Below are 24,117 nucleotides of genomic sequence, written 5' to 3' on the forward strand. Positions count from 1 at the left end.
GATACACGTCAACCACAAGTAGCTACTTTCTCGTCAACGTCAACCCTATTTTCTATCTTCCAGCTATGCTATGGATTCGTTAAAACGTAGCAAACTCACACCATCGTTAAACACCTTACCATCGTCCATCAACGGCCACCGGAGAGGATCGATCCTGGCAGCGATGACGTGCTTGCGAACCCGTTTGAAGAAGGATACGACAACCGTAAATCATCGAACCCTTGATGAAGGCCCACCGTCGTGATCGCTGCTCGTAGACCGTCCGATGAGAGCTCAGGCAAAGGAACATCGCCGTCCAAAACCTGCATTACTTGCCGCATGCTCGGCCTCTCATCCGACGACGGATGCGAACAAAGCAATCCAAGCTTCAACACCAATTCCATCTCCTCCACTTCATAGTTCAGTCCGAGTTTCGGATCTGCAGCCACCAGAATACTCCCTCTCCTCCAGCATTCCGACACCCATTCGACCAAGATCACCTCACCTACCGACGATCGAGTATCGATAGGTCTCCTCCCGCAAGCAACCTCCAGTATGAAAGCTCCAAATGAGAATACATCAGTGCTTGTGGTAGCCTTCCCAGTCCTAGTAAGCTCCGGTGCAAGATATCCGACGGTCCCAACTATGTGGGTCGTCTGTGTATCAGTACCATGATCATACAATCTAGCAAGGCCGAAATCGCCTAATCTACCGTTCATCTCACTATCTAACAAAACATTACTGGCTTTGATGTCTCTGTGAAGGACCACCTGCTCCCATTCCTCATGCAAGTAGAGAAGCCCTGAAGCTACTCCTTTGATTATCCGAAACCGTTGGCTCCAACCCAGCATTGAGTTTGGATGCTCAAAGAGGATCTTGTCCAGACTTCCATTAGGCATGAAATCATAGACCAGTAAGAGCTCTCTCTTTCGCCGGCAATAACCGAGAAGTTGCACCAAGTTCCGATGACGGAGACGACCCAAGCTCACGATTTCCGATATGAATTCCCGCATCCCTTGTTGAGATTCATGAGAAATTCTCTTCACTGCCACTTCTATCTTCGACGACGACAGCACACCTCGATAAACCCTACCAAAACCTCCGACCCCAAGTAGCTCTTTGTCTGTGAAGCCCTTTGTGGCCATGAATAGATCCTTGTATGAGAACCGATGTGGCCCTAATTCACGTTCCCAATCTTCTAGTATTTCTGTGAACTTAATCTTCCTTCTCACGATAATACCGACCGCCGAAGTGACCGTTAAAATGAAAAATAGCAAAATTACAGGTAACCCAATTGACAAAAACTTCGATTTCTTTTTGGGTCCTAATATTCTTTCTGGAAGCTTAGGAAGGAGCGAGGGATCAAGGGCCTTAGCTTGACCGTTCATCTTAAAGCTCCATCCCAAGATGTAATGAGATGTTGGAGCTTTACTGGTTGCTGAAGAGAAACCGATATACATGTCATCTGCCATGATCGATGAAAAATTCACCGTCGACGACACAAGTGGAAGATCGGGTTTAGGTATGTTGATAGGAGATAATGTTACATTGAGAAGGTTTCGGAGACCATTGTATTCTACCCAAACATTCATCGGTTCTCCGCTTATAAGGCTTAGATTCTGAAACCCGCCACTCATATTACTAAAGTAAGCTGCAGGATCGGACCCGATTGAATCTAAGCCATTGAGATCGATTCCAACATGGTTATCGTCTATATCATGGAAATCTTCATTATGGACTGTGTCAAGCTCAATGGCGGCAATGTGATTCGAGGAATTGCCGTTGTTCTTCGGATTGAAGATTCCCATGTATTGGCCCACCTTAGCTTTGGTGAGATCCTTTGAGGATGAGATCACAAAGGCGGCGCCGGAGCCACTTAGATTCGGATACTGGGGTACGATTGCAAAGACGAAATTGGTAGAGAAAGATTGAATTTTACCGTGTGAAGGTTTGAAGTGGAGGGGAATGGGGTAGAAGGCATGGCCTTTTTGATTTGTGGAATTGGCGAGAAGTAGGAGGCCGTTGGATGTGATTTCTGCCGAGTCGTCCAGGCTTATGTTAGAACCGTGGAATCCGTTGTAAATGAACTCGTCGTTGCCTTCAGAAGCTGCAATTCTCATGAGAAGAAACCACAATAGGAGGTTAGAAAACATGGCTGAAAGCTGACAATGGCTTCCAAGTTGGTGGATTTTGATGCTGTGGTAGCCAGCTGTGTAATGAAATGTAGCATTGTCGATAATGAGTGTGTTGTACATATATGTGCTTTGGTGTGGCCCACCTAAATCACGGATGGGAGGATGATTTGGACTTGGATTGAGTGGTGGGGAAAACAGCATTGAGGTAGGTGTAGTGGGTTGATGTCCCAAAGCTCTGTGGGCCCCACCATGATGTATGTGTTATGTCTACACTGTCCATCCTTTTTGTTTTATCGTTTCAGGGGATGAGCCCAAAAAAGGAAAGAGATTCAAAGCTCAAGAGGACCACACTACCGGAATCAGTGGGGATTGAACGCCTACAATTGAAAACTTTTTGTGGGACACGGAAGTCTTAGATCAAGATGATATTTGTGTTTTCGCTTCATCCATGTCTGAGTGACCTTTTGAACATGTTGGATAGCAAATAAACATCATGGTGGCCCTAGGAAGGTTTCAACGGTGGACATCATTGTTCCCACTGCTTCCTGTGGTGTGTTGCACTTGAGCTTTGGATCTGCCTCATTTTTGAGATCATGTCCTAAAATGATCTGAAAAAAATGGATGAACAGTATAGATATAAGGCATGCATCATGGTGGGGGATACAAAACCTTGCCACGTCAACAAGTAAAGACCTTCCTGCTGTGTTCTACCCGGCGCATTCCGAGGATTTCCTGCCAAAGCCTTTAGGTGGGAAGTTCCTACGCTACGGTGCTAGGTGGGGCCCACTGTTATGTTTGTTAGAAATTCGGTGTGCAATCATTTTGAGATCTCATTTTAGGTGGATCCAAAACTCAAGTGGTCCGCGCGAGAAGAAACAGTGGGGATTCAATGACCACGGTTTGAAACATTTATATAGCCATAAAGTTTCATATCAGGCCAATTTTATTTATATATTTATTTTTGGTGTTTTCACTTCATCTAATTGGAATGGCCCTATAAAAGATTTGGATGGCATATAAACATTAACCTAGCTAGATCTCAAGAAGATTTCAACGGTAGAAAACTCTTTCCCCTGTTTTCCCTCTCGTAAGGCTCATGGTCGGTTCGGATGCAAGAACATTTCTGACCCTGTACGGCACCCCTATTATCCCTATACATTATCCATGTCAATTAGAGCTGGGCATCAAGTCGGATTGGGTCCAACTCGACTTGGCCCGAAATTTCCATAGATGGACTCAAACTCGATCCGATTCGGGACCGAGTTCGGGTCATCTGACTCGATCCGATCTGGTACATTGGTGGCCTGATCCAATCCGAGTCCGACTCGGTCAAGAAAACCGAGTCGGATCGAATTGGGTACGGTTTGGATCGATCCTTCTGTTTTTTTTTTTGAAAAATTTTAAAAAATAAAAAATTCCCAATAGTGAGCCATGGCCCACTTGAGTCTTGGATCCTGCTCAATTTTGGCATACTCTCCTAAAATGAGCTTAAAAAACAAATGGACGGAGTGGATTCCTGAAAAACATCACAGTGGGCCCCACCTAAGTTTAGAACATAGGAACTTCATGCAGAAGGTTTTCGCAGGAAATCCGCGGCCGTGCCTAGTCATGTCATCATAGTTTTTAAGAGAGTTATTTGATACTCTTACTGCTTATGAAGATTGATACGCAGACACTTAAAAATGATACAGATAATGTGTATGAACTCAAAATAGAGCCGACTAAACTGTGGAATCGACTAATACTTAGATAAACTCAAAGAAATGAAATTGGTTGGATAATCCTCTCTCTGATTCATGAACATCGTTCAACATTCTCGTTTCTAGCCGTCTAATAAATGTCCACTAATCTGTTTATCAAATCATCAAATAAGGGAAATTTTTGGTTCAAGATAAATCTAAGTTGGGATATATATTTTAGACGGTTTAATTAAATTAATTGTACATAATATATATGCGATTTTTAATAATATCTAAGTACTATGTATCATTCATTGCACTCTGCCAAAGTATCAAGTTTTTGCAGGAGATGGCAACCGAGAGAAAGATATAAGAGGGGGCAAAAAAATCTGTAATAGATCTAATCATTTCCCTGTAAAGAGAGTAAAAAAGGTTACATCTTTCTTTATTTTATTTTTATTTTTTTGCCCATGGAAGTTGTTTTGGAGTTCTCTTGAGGAAAAGAAGATCTTTACACCATGCACCAGGGACTCTCTTATGTAGACCCAATCCGATCGGTCTGGATCGGATCCAATCGAATCGGATCCTGGATTAGATCGGTCCGGATTGACTATTGATCCGAACTCGATCTGATGTATTGTCGGATCTGAGTGGGCCAACTTGATCCGATTCAATCCTGGTTTTCAATTCAGATCGGATCCGTCAAATCTAATCAGATCTGTCGGATTGAGCCAGATTCTGCTTAGCTCTAGTCATTAGGTAGGGCAGGCTGCCATTTACCACCTTTGATCGCACATGGGTTATAGATCTGGGCCATTCATCAGGTATTGCCTACTGTATACATGCCGTTTGCAAGAAATCAGGGCAGTCACTCATCAAGCGAACCAATTTTATTTTATTTTTTCAATTATTATTATTTTCGTACAAGCATTATTTTTCTAGTCCGAGGACCTTTTTTTTCCAGAGCATGTTCACAGTCACAGTATACATTTGCTGATGAATGGTCAGGATTTCGGACACGCGTCCCTACCCTACGTTTGTAACTGCAATGCCTGGAAGCATCGTCCGGGACGCGACTTCGGTGGATTCCCAGATCCCCTGTGGACAGTGGATCCTTGATCGTGGGGCCAGATTGATCCTTGATCGTGGGGCCAGATTGATGTATATGTGTCAAATCGATGCCGTCCATCCGTTTTTTCAGATCATTTAAGGGAATTAGCCCAAAAATTAAACAGATCCAAATATGAAGTGGACCACACCACAGGAAACAGTGGTGATTGAACGCCCACCATCGGATCGGTCTGGATCGGATCCAATCGAATCGGATCCTGGATTAGATCGGTCCGGATTGACTATTGATCCGAACTCGATCCGATGTATTGTTGGATCTGAGTGGGCCAACTTGATCCGATTCAATTCTGGCTTTCAATTCAGATAGGATTCGTCAAATCTAATCAGATCTGTCGAATCGAGCCAGATTCTGGCTAGCTCTATTCATTAGGTAGGGCAGGCTGCCATTTACCACCTTTGATCGCACATGGGTTATAGATCTGGGCCATTCATTAGGTATTGCCTACTGTATACAGAGCACTTGTGTTATAGATGCACCCATTATGGGTGCAAGTAGAGGAGACTTAAAGACATGGAGCAAGGTAGGTTTTAAGAAGGCTACGGGAAGTGCCATAGCCAATGGTTCATTTCGAGTCACATACCAACAAATGCAGTAGTTGGCTCTCACTTTCCCAATATGATCGATTTCTCTAATTATGCATTCCGAAATCATGCACACGGCAGGGAGCGTCTTCGGTGGATCCTTGGATGTGGGGCCCATCTTGATTTAATTTCCTTGCATCCTCTCCGTCTATCCGTTTTAAGAGATCATTATAGAACATGTTACCAAATGAAGCAAATCCCAATCTTAGATGGACCACATCATAAGAAACAGTGGTGATTGAATACCCACCAGAATACTTATTTCCCATCCAACCTGTTGATATGGTCAAAAAGATATGGATGAATGGACCAAAATATATCAGCTTGATCCGAAAATTTTGTGGTCCACAAGAAGTTTTTAATTATCAATCACCACTGTTTCATTTGGTGTGGTCCAATGGAGATTTGAATCTTCTTCGGTTTTTACGTAAAATTTTTAAATAAGCTTCCAAAACCGATGGACGGCTTGGATTTAAGATACATACATCACAGTAGGCACCACAGTCAGTGATCCACAGACTGTTATTAGATGAGATGAGGTGGAATAGAATTGCATTTGGTCCCATGTGGGATTTCGGTTTTGAAATTTGTTACACATGTGGACTTGACATTGATGCATGTGTTTATTCAAGCCAGTCATCTATATACACCTTTTACACTAGATATTCTAGTTATATGCGTGTATAAGTGATTGACATTTGTTGTGAATTTAGTTTGTTGATTAAAATTCTATAACTCATTAAATGTAATTTTGCTTAATTCAATATCTTTTCAATAGCAAGAATTTGATCTCAAATATGGGATTAAATGACCAAAATCTATGATATTTACATACATGTAATCATTGTGCAGTAATTGTGTTAATCCTATATGATACAATTCAATACCATTTAATCCCAACGTTTTAATTTTTATTTTTATTTTATTTTTTTAATGTCAGAGCCCACTCGCATTCATAGTGACCCATCATGTACCGAGTGCTAATTAGTGTTCTGTGTGCCCTACCATTATGTATTTATTTTATCCACACTGTCCATTCATTTTGGATCATTATTTTAGAGCATGAGCTCAAAAATGAGGCCGATTCAATTTCAAGTAGACCACACTATGGGAAAACAGTAGAAATTGAATGCCCACCATTAAAAATTTCCTAAGGCCCACTGTAATATTTATTTACCATTCTACTTATTGATTAGGTCAAACAAACCTGAATAATGATAAACACAAATAATATCAGCTTGATCCAAAACTTCCATCACCCCACGAAGTTTTTAATGGTGAGTGTTTAGTCATTATTGTTTTCCTGATGTGGTCTGCTTAAAGTTGACTCTGCCTCAGCTCATGGACTAGACTAGTAAGTAGAATTGAGAAAGTGAATAAGACTAAGTACCCACGGCGGCTCTGGAGGGGTCACTACCGAATCCGAGTCCTGATCGAGCTGTAATACAATGTTTCCCACCTATCCTTAGCCATGTAGATAGACAGTCATTCCTGATCGTCCATCCAGGATCCCCACCTGGGTGAGAATTAACTAAACTATCACACATTAGATAAACTAATGGACACTTGTCAAATTGCTCGTGTTTAACAAGATCGTCAAATGATGAAAGAAGTGGTCGGCGTTGAGTTATATGTATCTGAATGGAATAATTTCCCTTGTATTTCACCACGTGGACGGTCCAGATCACATCCCTAGCATTGGCGTTTGGCGTATGGAAGCCGGTAGCACATGCCAGGGTTGAAAACAGTTTTGAGAATGAGGAGAATCGTATACACCACCTATTTTAACGCGTCTGCGTAGGGCCCGCCATGTGTTATATTTAAAACCACTCCATCCATCAGGTGGGGACCATCATTTTAACCGTAAATAAAAGTATCATCCGGATAAAAAATTCTGATGGGCCGCACCATCAGGATCAATGTAAATTTCTCTCAAAACCTTTAAGTTCACACATCAAGCTAATGATTGTGTTTTCGCTTCATCCTGATGAGATACACCTGATTAACGGGTTTGATGAAAGATACATAACATGCTAACCGCACACACAAACCTATGGTTGAATCCCATCCAGATTGTTCCCTGTCGTGTGGCGCACCTGAGTTTTGGATCTCGCTGATTTTATGCCCAACGTCCAAGAATTGAGGATATAACTTGATGGACGGTGTGGATTTTACATATCTGGGCCCACAATCTTATGTTTTAGCGTAAAATAGTTGTTGCAGAGAATTCTGGTACGTGTCACAAGTAGAGGTGGGCAACGAGTCGAGTCGGACCGGATTGGCCCAACTCGACCAGGTCCAAAGTTTTTAACACCTGACCCAAACTCGAGCCGATCCGAGACCGAGTCCGGGTCCATTTACTTGATCCGAACCGTTGTAGTGTTGTCCTGATCTGAACCGAGTCCGAGTTGGTCTGAAAAAACGAGTCAGATCCGGTTATATAAGGTTCGGATCGAATAATCTTGACATTAAAAGTTTCAATGGTAGACGTTCAATCCCACTACTTTTTGCAGTGTGGTCCACTAGATCTTTAGATCTATCTTATTTTTCAGGTCAAGCCTTAAGACGAGCCTGCCGAGTGGATGGACGGTTTAGATATAACAAATACCTTATGATGGGACCCACAGAACTTGCTAATGGCAACCCGCCAAACCATGTTCGCTGTTACGTTGTACACATGCCGATCCAACCTTGGGATGTGGATTTTATGCTATGTGGGCCCACAGTGATATTTGTAAGAAATCCACACCGTCCATCAGTTATGAGGGCTCATTTTAGGCCATGATATCAAAAAATAGGTGGATCCAAAGTTCAAGTGTGCTGGACGAGAGAGAAAACAGAGAAAGGTAGTCATTGAATCTACACTGTTTCCTCTCATAGGGGCCACTTGAGTCTTGGATTATACTTCATTTTTGGCAGCATGTATTAAAATGAGCTCCCAAAACGGATGGACGGTGTGGATTTATCATAAACATCACGGTGGGACCCACCTAACATCCCAAGCAAGTATGTGATGGGCTCCCTTTTCGTCAAGGAGCTCTGCTCGAGGAACCTCGAGATGTGTGAGAGAAGAAAATTGGGTACTCCACATCACACTACTTAAATGATGGTAAGTCAGTGCTCTGTGGGCCTCATTATGATGTATTTACTTCATCCATGCCATCCATCTATTTTTTCATTTTATGGTATTAAAAAAAGAAAAGAAAAGGAGGTATATCTCAATCTTAAGTGGACAACATTACAAGAAACAATGGTAAGCAAACATTGTATAGATCGAATAAAATCGAATCGGATCAGATCCATTCGGATTGGATTCCGGATCGGGTCGGTCCGAGTTGACCATTGATCCGAAATCGATCCGATTAACGGCCAGATCTTACTGGCCCACCTCGATCCGGCCCGATTATGGCCTTCGGTTTGGATCTATTCGGGGTGGATCGGGTCGGATCCCCTGGATCGGTCCCTTTCTTCCCAGCTCTAGTCACAAAAGTGTGGCAAAAGTTCAGGAAATCGGATTGCGTACTGAGTTACTCAGTACGCTCTTATCGTACTGAGTAAATTCAGTTGGGCCCACCTTGAATGTATGTGGTCGACTACACCGTCCATCCATTTTTCCATCTAATTTAAGGGGTTGAGCCCAAAATTGAAGCATATCCAAAGATAAGTAGATCATACTACAGGAAACAGTAGGGATAATGATTTCCACCGTTGAAACCTTTCTAGGCCCCACGGTGATGTTTATTTATCATCCAACCTGTTCATAAGATCATAAAGACATGGATGAAGGGAAAACACAAATATAAGCTTGATCCAAAACTTCTGTGGCCCCCATGATTTTTTCAATGATAGATATTAAATTCAACTGTTTCCTGTGGTGTCCATTTGAACATTATATATGCTTCATTTTAAAGATCACGCACTAAAATTATCTGGTAAAATGGATTAACGGAGCAGATCAGATACATATATCATGATAGACCTCATAGAGTTCACTCAGTACACTTAACGTAGTGAGTTACACACTACACCGTCCGCTTCCAAAGTTCGGACGCGGATTGCATCCTACTCCACATGTCTCTGGCAATGAACGGACAATCCTATTGGCGGGCCCACGGTAATGTATCTGTTTATCAACGCAGTTCATTGTTTCTCTCATATCATCTTCGTGAATGAGCCTAAAAATATGGTAGATCCAACACTTAAGTGGACCATACTAAATAGTAAGCTTAAATTGCATTAAATTTATAAAATATTAGATACAAGAGTCATAAGCGGTGTGTCCTACTTTAGCGTCAGTCATACCTTAAAAAATAAACAGAGAAAAAAGATCGACAGCGTGGATAAACACGGTAGGTCTGCCCACAAAACTTTCGGTTCGTGGTTAGAGACGTCGGAAAGAACGCAATCCACGTCCCGAAAATTCATGCGTGACTGGTAGGCAGGTAGGGTGACTACCGCTTCTGCGAAGAAAAATGAGTTTGCGTACATGAGGGGCGGGGATTGGGTACTACCCCACAGGAACTTAGCTAGAGACGGACGGTCATGGACTCTGTGGGGCCCACCTTAATGCAGCTGAAAATCTCTCGGAGATAGAAAAGTTTCGGATAAGTTGATATTTATGTTTTACCATAGTTGTTTATATGACTTTATGAATAGATTGGATGGCAAATGAACATCACGGTATGTCTTAAGAAGGTTTGAATGGGGTCAGTGTTATCACTGTTTCCTGTGGTGTGGTCTATTTGAACCGTAGATCTGTCTTTTTTTAGTTAGTGCCCTGAAATGATCTTTCAAAATGGATGGACGGCTTGGATAAAAAACATGTATCACAGTGGGCTCCACAGAGCCCCTGATAGGACCGTTGGTTTTTACTTAGGTCCTGGTGGGTAATCCCCAATCTACGCCCATGCATGATATCCACTCCGTCAACAGGTGGGCCACCTTGAAGGGAGTGCTGAAAATATAGTTTTTCTTTTCTTTTCTTTTTTCGTGTGTGTGATTACTTTCATCTTGACGAGGCAAGTTAGATGAATGGCACCACGGTGGCCTACACAAAACTAATGGTTGGCATTCACAATTCTTGTGGTGGACGCAGTTTGGCTATGCTCTGTGGGCTCCACCGTGATGTATGTGTTTCATCCACGCCATCCATTCATTTTTCTAGATTATTTTATGGCTTAATTCCAAAAGTGAGGCAGATGTAAATATCAGGTGGACCACACCATAGGAAAACAACAATGATTACAAGCCTACCGTTAAAAACCTCCAAAGGCCCACCGTAATGCTTTTTTGACATCTATCATATTGATTAGGTCATACAGACCTAGATAAAGGAAAAAATCAGCTTGATCCAAAACTTTTGTAACCCCAAAGAAGTTTTAAATGGTGGGCATTCAATCAACAATATTTCCTATGGTGTGGTCAGCTTGAGATTTAAATCTACCTCATTTTTTTGCACCACAACATAAAATGATATGAAAAATTGGATGGATGGCACGATGAAATACATACATTATGGTGGGACCACGAAGCATTGGCCACTAGCCAATACTAGCTAGAGTTGTACACAAGTCGTCTTAGCTCGGTTAGTTCACTCAACTTCACTTGGAGAAGCTTGACTCTCCTTGGCTCGAAATTGGATTCAGACCGAGCTAAGTTGGATTTTGGTGCTCGAAAATATTTCGAGCTGAGTTCAAAGTTGCAGTCGAGCTTGGGTACACTACAAAAAAACAGGCAACGCCGACGGCTAAAAACTATCAGCAATGACCTTCCCCAATGGCTTTTAGCTGTCACACGGTCTATCAGTAAAGGGTGCGTCAGCGTTGCTTGCCGATGGATTAATACCGTCGGTGTTTTTGACGGCTAAAACCGTTAGCCTTTACGACGGTAAGAACGATGGCTAAAACCGTCAGCGTTTTCAGCGGCTAAAAATTGTCGACGTTCCCGGCGGCTAAAAACCGTCGACGTTTTCGGCGGCTAAAACCGTAGGTGTTTGCGGCGGCTAAAAACCGTTGGCGATTGTCATTAATTAAAAATAAAAATAAAAATTAAGAATTTGGATGATATATTTGATTTTGATTTCTTCCTTTTCTATTGTATAGACTTTTCCTTCTCAAATAAGTTGGTTCCTTAGGGCTTTGGAGAAATTGGTATATCTATTTTTGAATGTCTATTAATCAACAACACATCTAAAACTAGATATACCCATTTCTCCAAAGCTTTGAACGAACCAACCTATTTGAGAAGGTAAGTCTACACAATAGAAAAAGAAGAAATCAAAATCAAATATATCATCCAAATTTCAAATATTTGAATTGGATATATGCTTTTAAAAAAAGAAACAAGAGAGACGTTTAACAAAATTGCATTATTTTAATCCCTTTGGACTTTCCACCAAATATCAGTGCTGCAACCAAACATGGCCAAAACTCCTAATGCAGTCCAAATGGAATAAGCTGATAAACAAAATCAATCTCCCAACTTAGTCTAATGAAGCTCAAAACTCTAATATCATGAAATCTAATGATTTTTTATGCAACCAAACGTGCCCTAAACAATGATCTCTAATATGTAATTGATATTGAAAATTTTCAAGTTGCACCTAAACAAGCCATTAGATGATGATGAACAACTATAGAAAATTTCATTTTAAAACCAAGGGGATGCCACAGATGCTTGTTTTAAGACCATTCAAGACGATGAGCAGGGTGGAGTTCTTGCGCAATTTCATACAGCTATGGTCAAGGTTTTGAAAGCTGGAACATGCAGCATATCTTCTGGGAAGGCATCAATGACTAGGTTAAATAATTGAGCCTCATTGAGTGTATTTGTGTCACTATCAAATCTCTTTTTCATTGCATCCCTAATCTCATGCTGGTAAAGAGAAATCTAATCAAGGGCTATCATATGGTTTACCAACATGTATTTCATAGCTTTGGGTTTTCTATTAAAGCTTTGTGGGTACAAACAATTTATATTGAAATATTTAGACCATGTCCTTGTCATAAACTCTCAACATGGATTTCTACGACGAAAATTCAATTCAATACATTTAGCCAAGGATTCCGGTTGTGATAATCTTGAATTTCACACTTAATCTAAATCATATACTTGAATGGGAAGCCATATATGATATTAACAATGAGTATAAAACCTAATCCTCAACAACATATTCCTTTTAGAAACCTAAGATGGGAGAAGAGGTTTTCTGTATAAGTGTGAGGGGCCAAGACTTTTTTTATGAGAATGAGGGATGGAGTAGCTCAACCCATCACAATTACTCCAAGAGTCTCTACACTGTAAGAGCCCTTATTTCTCTGAAACATTGTACGTATGTAGTACAATCTAAGTGCACCACCCCTTATGTATCTGAACAGATCAAAATTACTATGGGGCCCACCAGTATGCTCAGTTCAAAGGTCATATATCCAAACCAATCAGTCATTTGGAGCCCACCTAATAGAAGCCTTGCAAGTTATTGATGATTTTCCATGAAAATTACATACCTTTCAACATCAACAACTATTAACAATAGTTATGCATGCTGTTATTACCTCGTTTATCTCAAAAAGGTCAATATCATCAAGCTTTAACTTGGCTGCCTTGACAGCAGCAAGGATAGCAAATGCAAGACCAACACCCATGACTGCTGGTTTAACTCCCTCTTATTTTTTTATATCTAGCTTCAATAGGATGTTTCCCCCTCTTACTTTTTTATCAGTATCCCTAAAAATTTCTTGGGCTAGCACACCACTTTCAACAATGGACTGCCCTTGCACGAATGCCCCTTGCTCTACTGAAATGATTATTATAATAATTCTGTTCTACTCATCAACAATAATTTTGGAGAAAATTTTCTACATACAATTACATAAACTAATAAGCCGAAAATCTAAGAACTTTGCTGACAATGTAGCGTTGGCGATAAGGCGAATGAGGGTCATAGTGATGGCTCTTCAGATGTACTTGGCTCGAAAGAATGAGCCCACCGCTTCCAAGATGTCATGGCCGACGATGTCCTAGCATCCGTGAAAAAATGCCCCCGAGAATCCATCAGGACTGGGTGCCCCATCTTAAGCTAGGGCCCCCACTATATATCTCGCCTCCTCCAGAGAAGGATCAACGAGATGAAAGTAATTGTCCTCCGTTGTAACGGAGATTGGGGTCACCTCCAAGAAGTCTCCAACCTAGTCCATAGCTCGGCTTTAACAAGTTAGGAGAAGAAACTTACTTCCTCTTGTTTGATCCTTGATTGGTCAGCAGACTTCTCCCCTTCATTTAGCTCAATCTCTGAAATAACAGGTCTCCTGGTCTACTCATTGGCCATACTAGGGAAGTATTTCATATTCCTATGACCCTCCACAAACCATTTGTTTCTTGCCTTTTGTGTTCAAAAAATCTATTCCATCAGCTCTAGGTGAGCAAGCTTGTCCTTGGCTTCTCTTAATTTTCCTTGGGAGAGAGAATCTGAAAACCCCTGCACAACTTCATCAGCTCGAGCATGTTCCTCCTTAGTGGCCTTGAGGTTCTGAAATGTTGGGTCTAAAACCTAGCTTCTTGCTGACGTGTGGCTGCAGCCACCATAAAAAAAAAAAAACTGAAACTTTTAAAAGAGGAAGAGAGAACTGCTACTGTATTGGAATGAATAAAAACGTATAACACTGCTGCCTTTTATCAGCTTTCTTATTCTATGAAATGACTAATTTATCCATGTCTAGATTCATCCTAGGGGCAGCTAAAGAAAGAAAAAATCCAAAGAGAAAATCTAGAAAATATCTATCATTATCTTCACCCAGCTAATACTCTAAACTTAGAAAAAAAAATCCAACAGCATAGCTAGCATACACAGTTCCCACACATTATGCACAGCTAGCTCATAAGATCACGGTTTTGGATTTGTACAAATCTACCACCGTGTCCAACACTCCCCTTCAAACCAAAACCGGCTTCATTCCGAGCATCGTTCTTAGTCGTTTGAATACATCTGTTGGCAATGCCTTTGTAAAAATATCCGCCACCTGTTTTGTAGTATGACAACACTCTAATTTCATCGTTTTCTTCTTCACATGATCTCTCAAAAAATGGTATCAGGTATCAATGTGTTTGCTTCTTCCATGCTGCATCGGATTTTTGGCTAGCTCGATTACCGACTTGTTATCCACATATATGATTGTGGATTCTTCCTGCGGATGTTTCAGCTCCTTTAGCAGGTTTCTCAACCAAATTTCCTCACAGATGGTGGACGATGTTGCCATGTACTCTGCTTCACATGTGGACAGGGCGACCAAACTCTGCTTCTTCGAATTCCATGTGAAAGCAGTCGTTCCAAGATAGAATACATAGCCAGTGGTGCTCTTTCTCTAATCTTGGTCACCTCCCCAATCACTGTCTGAGTATCCATATAACATTGCTTTATCATCGTATGGATAAAAGAGACCGAATTCAATAGTCCCTTTGATATACCTCAGTACTCATTTTGCAGTTAGCCAGTGTGAATCTTTTGGGGCTTCCATATACCGGCTTAGAAGCCCAACACTGTAGACTATATCTAGCCTAGTGATTGTGAGGTACCTTAAGCTTCCGATTAGGCTCTTGAATAGGGTTGAGTCGACGTTTCTTCCTTCTCCATCTTTTGTGAGCTTCAGGCCTATTGTAACAGGTGTATTTACAGCTTTACAGTCGACCATCTGAAACTTCTCAAGAAGTTCCTTCATATACTTCTTCTGGGATATGTAAATGCTGTCGACTTGTTGCTTCACTTCAATGCCCAAGAAAAAGGATATCAATCCACCATTAGTCATCTCAAATTCTTTAAACAAAGCCTGCTTGAATTCTTCAAGCATCGCCTGGTTGTTCCCAGTGAATAACAGATCATCAACCTATAAATAAGCGATAAGCATATCACCACGGGCATTCTTCTTTGTACATCAACCTATAATAACAACATGCTCATATGAACATTTGACGAAACCATTCTCTTGAAGATAATCGTCGATCTGTGCATTCCAAGCACGAGGAGCTTGCTTCAACCCATACAGGATTTTCTTCAGCCGATACACCTTGTATTCCTCCCCTTGCATGATAAAGCCTTTAGGCTAGTCAACGTATACTTCTTCTTCGAGTACCTCATTTAGGAATACAGATTTCACATCCAGTTGGTAAATCATCCAACTGTGATGAGCTACAAGGGAGATAATCATTCTTATAGTGTCAAGGGCGAGCAACTAGGGTGAAAACTTCTTTATAGTCTACCCCATATTTTTGTTTGTAACCTTTTGCTACGAGTCTTGCTTTATATCGTTCAATCTTACCATTGACATTCCGCTTGATTTTGTACACCCATTTGAGACCAATGCTCTTCTGGCTTTTGGGGAGTGAGGTCAACTCCCATGTTTGATTCTTCTCGATGGCATGAATCTCTTCTTCCATAGCCTTTCTCCAACATTCTTCGTTCACAGCCTCCTCAAATGTGAGAGGCTCGTGGTCCGCATACAGACAGAGTAAATTTACTTCCTCAGTTTTGGTATAGATGTCGTTGAGGCTTCTCATTTTAATAGGAGCCAAGGGTGAAGGAGAATCAGATGAAGATGTGCTGGATGAATTCTGATTTGATGAAGTACTTTCAGGAGAGATGGAGCGTACTCCTGGACTTCTGCGATCCGAAGGGGGTGATGTGGGTGTCTGCTCTTGCTTCTCATGTCTCTCTTCTTTGTATTCTTCGACCTCGACCTGCTTTTCTTTGACCGAGTTTTCCTCATTCCATTTCTATGCTTCTTCCTGACAAAATACCACATCTCTACTTACCACCAGCTTATTAGTTAGTGGATTGTAGAGCTTATATGCCTTTGACTCTTCGTTGTAGCCAATGAAGATGCACTTCTCGCCACGATCATCAAGCTTTTTCCTTCTCGCTTCTGAAACTTGAGCATATGCAACACATCCAAAGATCTTAAGGGGCACCATGCTCGGCTTGTATCCACTCCATGCTTCCTGCGGTGTTTAGAATTTGACACTCTTGGTCGGACACCTATTGAGCAGATAGGCAGTACATGTAACTGCCTCTGCCTAGAAATTCTTTGGCAGACTTTTCTCCTTTAGCATGGTCCTCGTCATATCGAGGATGGTGCGGTTCTTCCATTCCGTAATTCTATTTTGTTGTGGCGTGTACGTTGCAGTGTATTGTTGCTTAATGCCGTGTTCCCTATAATATTCTCGAAAAACATTTGAGGTGTACTCCCCACCTCTGTCAGATCGGAGGGTTTTGATTTTAAGACCACTTTCTTTTTCAACAAGGGCCTTAAAATTTTTAAAAATACTAAAAGCAGTAGACTTCTCTTTGATTATATACACTCACAATTTTCTACTGAAATCGTCAATGAAGGTAATAAAATATTTATTACCTCCAAGAGAGATTGTCTTTAATGGTCCACATATGTCAGTATGAACCAACTACAACGGTTCTCTTGCTCTTCAGGATACTCCACTCGGAAAGAAGTTCCTTTGTTGTTTCCCAAGTATGCATGCCTCACACACATGTTTTGGAGCTTCAATAGAAGGTAAGCCATGCACCATGCTTGATGAGGACTGAAGTTTCAGGCCACTGAAATTTAGATGGCCAAAGCGAATATGCCACATCTAGGAATCATTCTTTGCTTTTCCATAAAACACACTACCAAAAAATCGAGCAAAGGCTACGGATAAAAGCCATAGACATATGGCTACGGATTTAGTCCTTAGCATGACCGTAGTTGTAGGTGCTGTAACAATAGGTCTTGAACCTATAACTACGGATTTAATCCGTAGCTATAGATTACAATAGCTACAGATATAATCCGTAGCAATTATATCTGTAGCGAAAAGCACAAACAACTACGGATATTATTTGTAGCTAAAAGTCCGTATCAATATGCCAAATTTAATAATGGCTACAGCTGTCGGATTACCGGCTACGGTCAATATCCGTAGCTATTTCATACATTAAAAAAATATATGTAATCATTTGTTCATTCAATTATAACCTGCATAATCATTCATTCATTCTATTATAATCAATTACAATCATTCATTCATTCAATTACTATCAATTATAATCCTTCATTCAATCAATTACAATTACAATTAATTACAATCCTTCATTTAATCAATTACAATTACAATTACAATAATGCTGGAAATACAAATCTTTGGCTTCATTAGAGAAATTTGCTCAACTTCACCCTGAAATTTCAATGATAAGGAATTGGAAGAGAAGATATATTTTGACGGTATGATATTTTTTTCACAAGTAAATAGGCCTTTTTCAGCCATCACCCACCTGAAGAATCAAAAATCGATTGTTATCCAAGTCCACTCCTTTTCCTTTCAATTTCTTAGTGACCTCTGTAAAATTACTTCCACGGTCATTTATGTAGTACTTTGAAGAGCTGTCTCAAAATGCAACTCTAGTAATGACAAAGTCACTTCCTACAACAACTTCGTATATTCTATCATCCTACAAATAGTCATGGCATTCATAAATCAGAATGACCATTAGGAGAAAGAAAAACAAAGTGAAAGAAGTGTATCATGTATAACCATTTTTTTCTTTTTTTCTTAATGAATTAATAAAAACTCAAAGAGAAATGAAATTGACACAAAAGGAATGGTCTCACTATATGGTTTATAGGGCCAAATTAAATGTCTGGACAATTTTCGTAAGGAGGACCATCGGTAGCCACAAGTACCCATTTCCTAAGGAATGGTCTCACCATATGGTTTTGGTTATAAGTTTATGTTAGTGTCGTAGGTTATAGGTTTAGGTTTACGGATTTGAGAATACATTTACGTTTTAGGTTTAGGTTTAGGTTTTACGTTTGGATTAAGGTTACAGGTTTATGTTTATGTTTATGCTTAGGTTATAAGTGTATGTTATAGGTTTAGGTTTAGGTTAGGTTATATGTTAAGGTTTAGGGAATTGAGTTTAGGTTATAGGTTATAGGTTAAGGTTTAGGTTATAGGTTAAGGTTTAGGTTTAGGTCATAGTTTTGGGATTTGAGAATAGGTTTAGGTTCTAAGTATAGGTTTAGGTTAATGTTGTAGGTTATAGGTTTAGGTTTAGGTTTAGGGATTTGAGAATACATTTAGGTTTTAGGTTTAGGTTAAGGTTATAAGTTTAGGTTTAGGTTATAGGTTATATGTTATAGGTTATAGCTTTAGGTAGGTTTAGGAAATCGGGTTCGGGTTTGGGATCGAGTTTAGGTTTAGGTTTAGGTTAGAGAGTTGAGATTAGGATTAGGTGTAGGTTTAGGTTTAGGAATTTGAGAATACATTTAGGTTTTAGGTTTTGGTTTAGGTTTAGGTTAATGTTAGGTTATAGGTCATAAGTTTAGGTTATAGGTTATAGGTTAAGGTTATAGGTTTAGGTTTAGGTTAGGTTAAGGTTTAGGTTATAGGTTTAAGTTAAGGTTTAGGTTTAGGTTATAGGTTATATGTTATAGGTTATAGCTTTTGGGAATTGAAAATAAGTTAAGGTTTAGGTTTAGGAAATCGGGTTCGGGTTCGGGATTGGGTTTAAGTTTGGGTTTTCAAGTTTAGGTTTAGGTTTAGGTTAGGGAGTTGAGATTAGGATTAGGTGTACATTTAGATTTAGGGATTTGAGAATTATTTAGGTTATAGGTTTAGGTTTAGGTTAAGGTTTGGTTATAGGTTATAAGTTTATGTTATAGGTTATAGGTTATATGTTAAGGTTTATGTTATAGGTTTTGGTTTAGGTTAAGGTTATAGGTTTAGGTTTAGGTTTAGGTTATAGGTTTATGTTAGGTTTAAGTTTAGGTTATAGGTTATGTGTTATAGGTTATAGTTTTGGGGAATTAAGAATTGGTCAAGGTTTAGGTTTAGGAAATTGAGTTTGGGTTTTGGTTTGGGTTTTCAAGTTTAAGTTTAGATTTAGGTTAGGGAGTTGAGATTAGGATTATGTGTAAGTTTAGGTTTAGGGATTTGAGAATATATTTAGATTTAGGTTTTAGGTTTAGGTTAAGGTTATAGGTTTAGGTTATTGGTTTAGGTTTAAGTTATTGGTTATAGGTATAGGTTTTGGGATTTGAGAATAGGTTTAGGTTAAGGTTAAGGTTAAGGTTTAGGTTTAGGTTATAGGTTATAAGTTTAGGTTTATGTTTAGGTTAAGGTATAGGTTTAGGTTAGGGAGTTGAGATTAGGATTATGTGTAGGTTTAGGTTTAGGGATTTGAGAATACATTTAGGTTTTAGGTTTAGGTTTTGAGATTTAAGAATAGTTTTAGGTTATAAGTATAGGTTTAGGTTGGGTTATAGGTTAAGATTTAGGGATTTGAGTTTAGGTTATAGGTTATGGGTTATAGGGTTTAAGTTAGGGTTTAGGTTATAGGTTTAGGTTATAGGTTATAGATTTAGGTTTAAGTTATAGGTTTAGGTTTTAGGTATAGGTATAGGCTTAGGTTATAGGTTATAGGTTAGATGTTTAGGTTAAGGTTTAGGGATTCGGGTTCGGGTTTAGGTTATAGGTTTTGGTTTAGGTTATAGGTTATAGGTTTAGGTTAAGGTTTAGGTTTAGGTTATGGGTTTTGGGATTTGAGAATAGGTTTAGGTTATAAGTATAGGTTTAGGTTGGGTTATAGGTTAAGGTTTAGGTTTAGGTTATAGGTTTTGAGATTTGAGAATAAGTTTAGGTTATAAGTTTAGGTTTTGGTTGGGTTATAGGTTAAAGTTTAGGTTTAGGTTATAGGGTTTGGGATTTGAGAATATGTTTAGGTTATAAGTTTAGGTTTAGGTTTAGGTTATAGGTTTAGGTTAAGGTTTAAGTTAAGGTTATAGGGTTTAGGTTATAAGTTATATGTTTATGTTTAAGTTATAGGTTTAGGTTTAGGTTTATGTTTTAGGTTTAGGTATAGGCTTAGGTTATAGGTTACATGTTATATGTTTAGGTTAAAGTTTAGAGATTCGGGTTCGGGTTCGGGTTTGGGTTCGGGTTTAGGTTATAGGTTTTGGTTTAGGTTATAGGTTATAGGTTTAGGTTAAGGTTTAGGTTTAGGTTATGGGTTTTGGGATTTGAGAATAGGTTTAGGTTATAAGTATAGGTTTAGGTTGGGTTATAGGTTAAGGTTTAGGTTTAGGTTATAGGTTTTGGGATTTGAGAATAGGTTTAGGTTATAAGTTTAGGTTTAGGTTGGGTTATAGGTTAATGTTTAGGTTTAGGTTTAGGTTACAGGTTATGGGATTTGAGAATAGGTTTAGGTTATAAGTTTAGGTTTAGGTTGGGTTATAGGTTAAGGTTTAGGTTTAGGTTATAGGTTTTGGGATTTGAGAATAGGTTTAGGTTTTAAGTTTAGCTTTAGGTTTATGTTATAGGTTTAGGTTAATGTTATAAGGTTTAGTTTAGGGTTTAGGTTATAGGTTTATGTTTAAGTTATAGGTTTAGGTTTAGGTTTAGGTTTTAGGTTTAGGTATAGGCTTAGGTTATAGGTTATAGGTTATATGTTTAGGTTAAGGTTTCGGGATTCGGGTTCGTGTTCGGGTTTGGGTTCGGGTTTAGGTTATAGGTTATAGGTTTAGGTTAAGGTTTAGGTTTAGGTTTAGGTTTAGGTTATGGATTTTGGGATTTGAGAATAGGTTTAGGTTATAAGTATAGGTTTAGGTTAGGTTATATGTTAAGGTTTAGGTTTAGGTTATAGGTTTTAGGATTTGAGAATAGGTTTAGGTTATAAGTTTAGGTTTAGGTTGGGTTACAGGTTAAGGTTTAGGTTTAGGTTATAGGTTATGGGATTTGAGAATAGGTTTAGGATATAAGTTTAGGTTTAGGTTAGGTTATAGGTTAAGGTTTTAGGTTTTAGGATTTGAGAATAGGTTTAGGTTATAAGTTTAGGTTTAGGTTTAGGTTATAGGTTTAGGTTAAGGTTTAGGTTAAGGTTATAGGGTTTAGGTCATAGGTTTAGGTTTAAGTTATTGGTTTAGGTTTAGGTTTAAGTTTTAGGTTTAGGTACAGGCTTAGGTTATAGGTTATAGGTTATATGTTTAGGTTAAGGTTTAGGGATTCGGGTTCGGTTCGGGTTTAGGTTATAGGTTTTGGTTTAGGTTATAGGTTATAGGTTTAGGCTAAGGTTTAGGTTTAGGTTATGGGTTTTGGGATTTGAGAATAGGTTTAGGTTATAAGTATGGCTTTAGGTTGGGTTATAGGTTTTGGGATTTGAGAATAGGTTTAAGTTATAAGTTTAGATTTAGGTTGGGTTATAGGTTAAGGTTTAGGTTTAGGTTATAGGTTTTGGGATTTGAGAATAGGTTTAGGTTATAAGTTTAGGTTTAGGTTTAGGTTATCGGTTTAGGTTAAGGTTTAGGTTAAGGTTATAGGGTTTAGGTTAGGGTTTAGGTTATAGGCTATAGGTTTAGGTTTAAATTATAGGTTTAGGTTTTAGGTTTAGGTATAGGATTAGGTTATAGGTTATAGGTTATATGTTTAGGTTAAGGTTTAGGGATTCGGGTTCGGGTTCGGGTTCGTATTCCGGTTTAGGTTATAGGTTATAGGTTTTGGTTTAGGTTTAGGTTTATGTTATAGGTTATAAGTATAGGTTTATATTTAGGTTAAGGTCTAGGTTTATGTTATAGGTATAAGTTTTGGGATTTGAGAATAGGTTTAGGTTAAAGTTATAAGTATAGGTTATAGGTTAAGGTTTAGGTTTAGGAAATCGGGTTCGGGTTTTAGTTTGGGTTTAGGTTTTAGGTTTTGGGTTATAGGTTTAGTTTATAGGTTAAGGTTTGGGTTATAAGTTAAGGTTTAGGTTATAAGTTATAGGTTATAAGTATAGGTTTGGTTTAGGTTAAGGTCTAAGTTTAGGTTATAAGTATAGGTTTTGGGATCTGAGAATAGATTTAAGTTAAGGTTATAAGTTTAGGTTAAGGTTATAAGTATAGGTTATAGGTTAAGGTTATAGTTTAGGTTAAGGTTATAAGTATAGTTTATAGGTTTAGGTTTAGGTTATAGGTTATAAGTATAGGTTTATATTTAGGTTGAGGTTTAGGTTTAGGTTATAGGTATAGGTTTTGGGATTTGAGAATAGGTTTAGGTTAAGGTTATAAGTATAGGTTATAGGTTAAGGTTTAGGTTTAGGAAATCGGGTTTGGGTTCGGGATCGGGTTTAGGTTTGGGATTAGGTTTTAGGTTTGGGTTATAGTTTAAGGTTTAGGTTAGGTTTTAGGTTATAGGTTAAGGTTTGGGTTATAGGTTAAGGTTTAGGTTATACGTTATAGGTTATAAGTATAGGTTTAGGTTTAGGTTTAGGTTAAGGTTTAGGTATAGGTTATGGGGTTCAGGTCCGGGATCGGGTTTAGGTTTGGGTTTAGGTTATAGGTTATAGGTTTAGGTTTGGGTTATAGGTTAGGTTTAGGTTAGGTTTTAGGTTAAGGTTTGGGTTAGGTTTTAGGTGAAGGTTATAAGTATAAGTTATAGGTTTAGGTTAAGGTAATAGGTTAAAAGTATAGATTAATGTTTAGGTTAAGGTCTAAGTTTAGCTTATAGGTATAGGTTTTGGGATTTGAGAATAAGTTTAGGTTAAGGTTACAAGTATAGGTTACAGGTTAAGGTTTAGGTTTAGGAAATCGGGTTCGGGTTCGGGATCGGGTTTAGGTTTGGGTTTAGGTTATAGGTTATATGTTATAGGTTTAGGTTTGAGTTATAGGTTAAGGTTAAGTATAGGTCTAGGTTATAGGTTATAAGTTATAGGTTTAGTTTATAGGTTAAGGTTTGGGTCATAGGTTAAGGTTTAGGTTATAGGTTATAGGTTATAAGTATAGGTTTAGGTTTAGGTTAAGGTCTAGGTTTATGTTATAAGTATAGGTTTTGGGATTTGAGAATAGATTTAGGTTAAGATTATAAGTTTAGGTTAAGGTTATAAGTATAGGTTATAGGTTAAGGTTATAGTTTAGGTTAAGGTTATAAGTATAGGTTATAGGTTTAGGTTTCGGTTTATGTTTAGGTTAAGGTTTAAGTTATAGGTTTTGGTTTAGCATTAGGTTTAGGTTATAGGTTATATGTTATAGCATTAGGGAATTGAGAATAGGTTTAGGTTATAGGTTTAGGGTGTGGTTTAAGTTTAGGGTCTGGTACCTGCAAATACAAATATAAACATGGCATGTCCAAATGGCCAGGCCCCTCCAGTGCTGTCCATAGGAAATGGACAGCTTCATCATGGTTATAATGACAGTTCTCACCTTCCAGGGACCCCCGTTCATCCGGATAGCTCCGACGCACATCCGGGTCTGCTCCATTAATTTCGACCAAATACATAAACACGGTCTGTCCAAATGGTCAGGCCCATCCAATGCTGTCCATAAGAAATGGACAGCTTCATTATGGTCATAACAGCGGTTCCCACCTTCCAGGGACCCCTACTCATCCAGATAGCTCCGACGCACATCCAGGTCTGCTCCATTAATTTCGAGCAAATATATAAACACGACCTGTCCAAATGGTCAGGCCACTCCAATGCTATTTATAGGAAATGGACAGCTTCATCATGGTCATAATAGTGGTTCCCACTTTTCAGGGACCCCGTTCAATATCCGGATAGCTCTGACGCACATTCGGGTCTACTCCATCAATTTTTATGA

The 24,117-nt window shown here is 39.1% G+C and overlaps 1 protein-coding gene across 1 annotated transcript; it reads right to left on the reverse strand.

The window, feature by feature from the left end:
• LOC131243786 (L-type lectin-domain containing receptor kinase SIT2-like) lies at positions 1 to 2,243 on the reverse strand. Its single transcript, XM_058243367.1, has one exon. The coding sequence runs from the start codon at positions 2,232 to 2,234 to the stop codon at positions 129 to 131; it is 2,106 nt and encodes a 701-aa protein (XP_058099350.1). The 5' UTR covers positions 2,235 to 2,243; the 3' UTR covers positions 1 to 128.
• Positions 2,244 to 24,117: the final 21,874 nt, after the last annotated feature.

This window comes from Magnolia sinica, chromosome 4 (genome assembly GCF_029962835.1).
Source record: "Magnolia sinica isolate HGM2019 chromosome 4, MsV1, whole genome shotgun sequence".
Lineage (NCBI taxonomy): Eukaryota > Viridiplantae > Streptophyta > Magnoliopsida > Magnoliales > Magnoliaceae > Magnolia > Magnolia sinica.

Coding starts and splice junctions, on each gene's coding strand:
- LOC131243786 (XM_058243367.1), bottom strand. CDS start 2,234: ATGTACAACACACTCATTATCGACAATGCTACATTTCATTACACAGCT.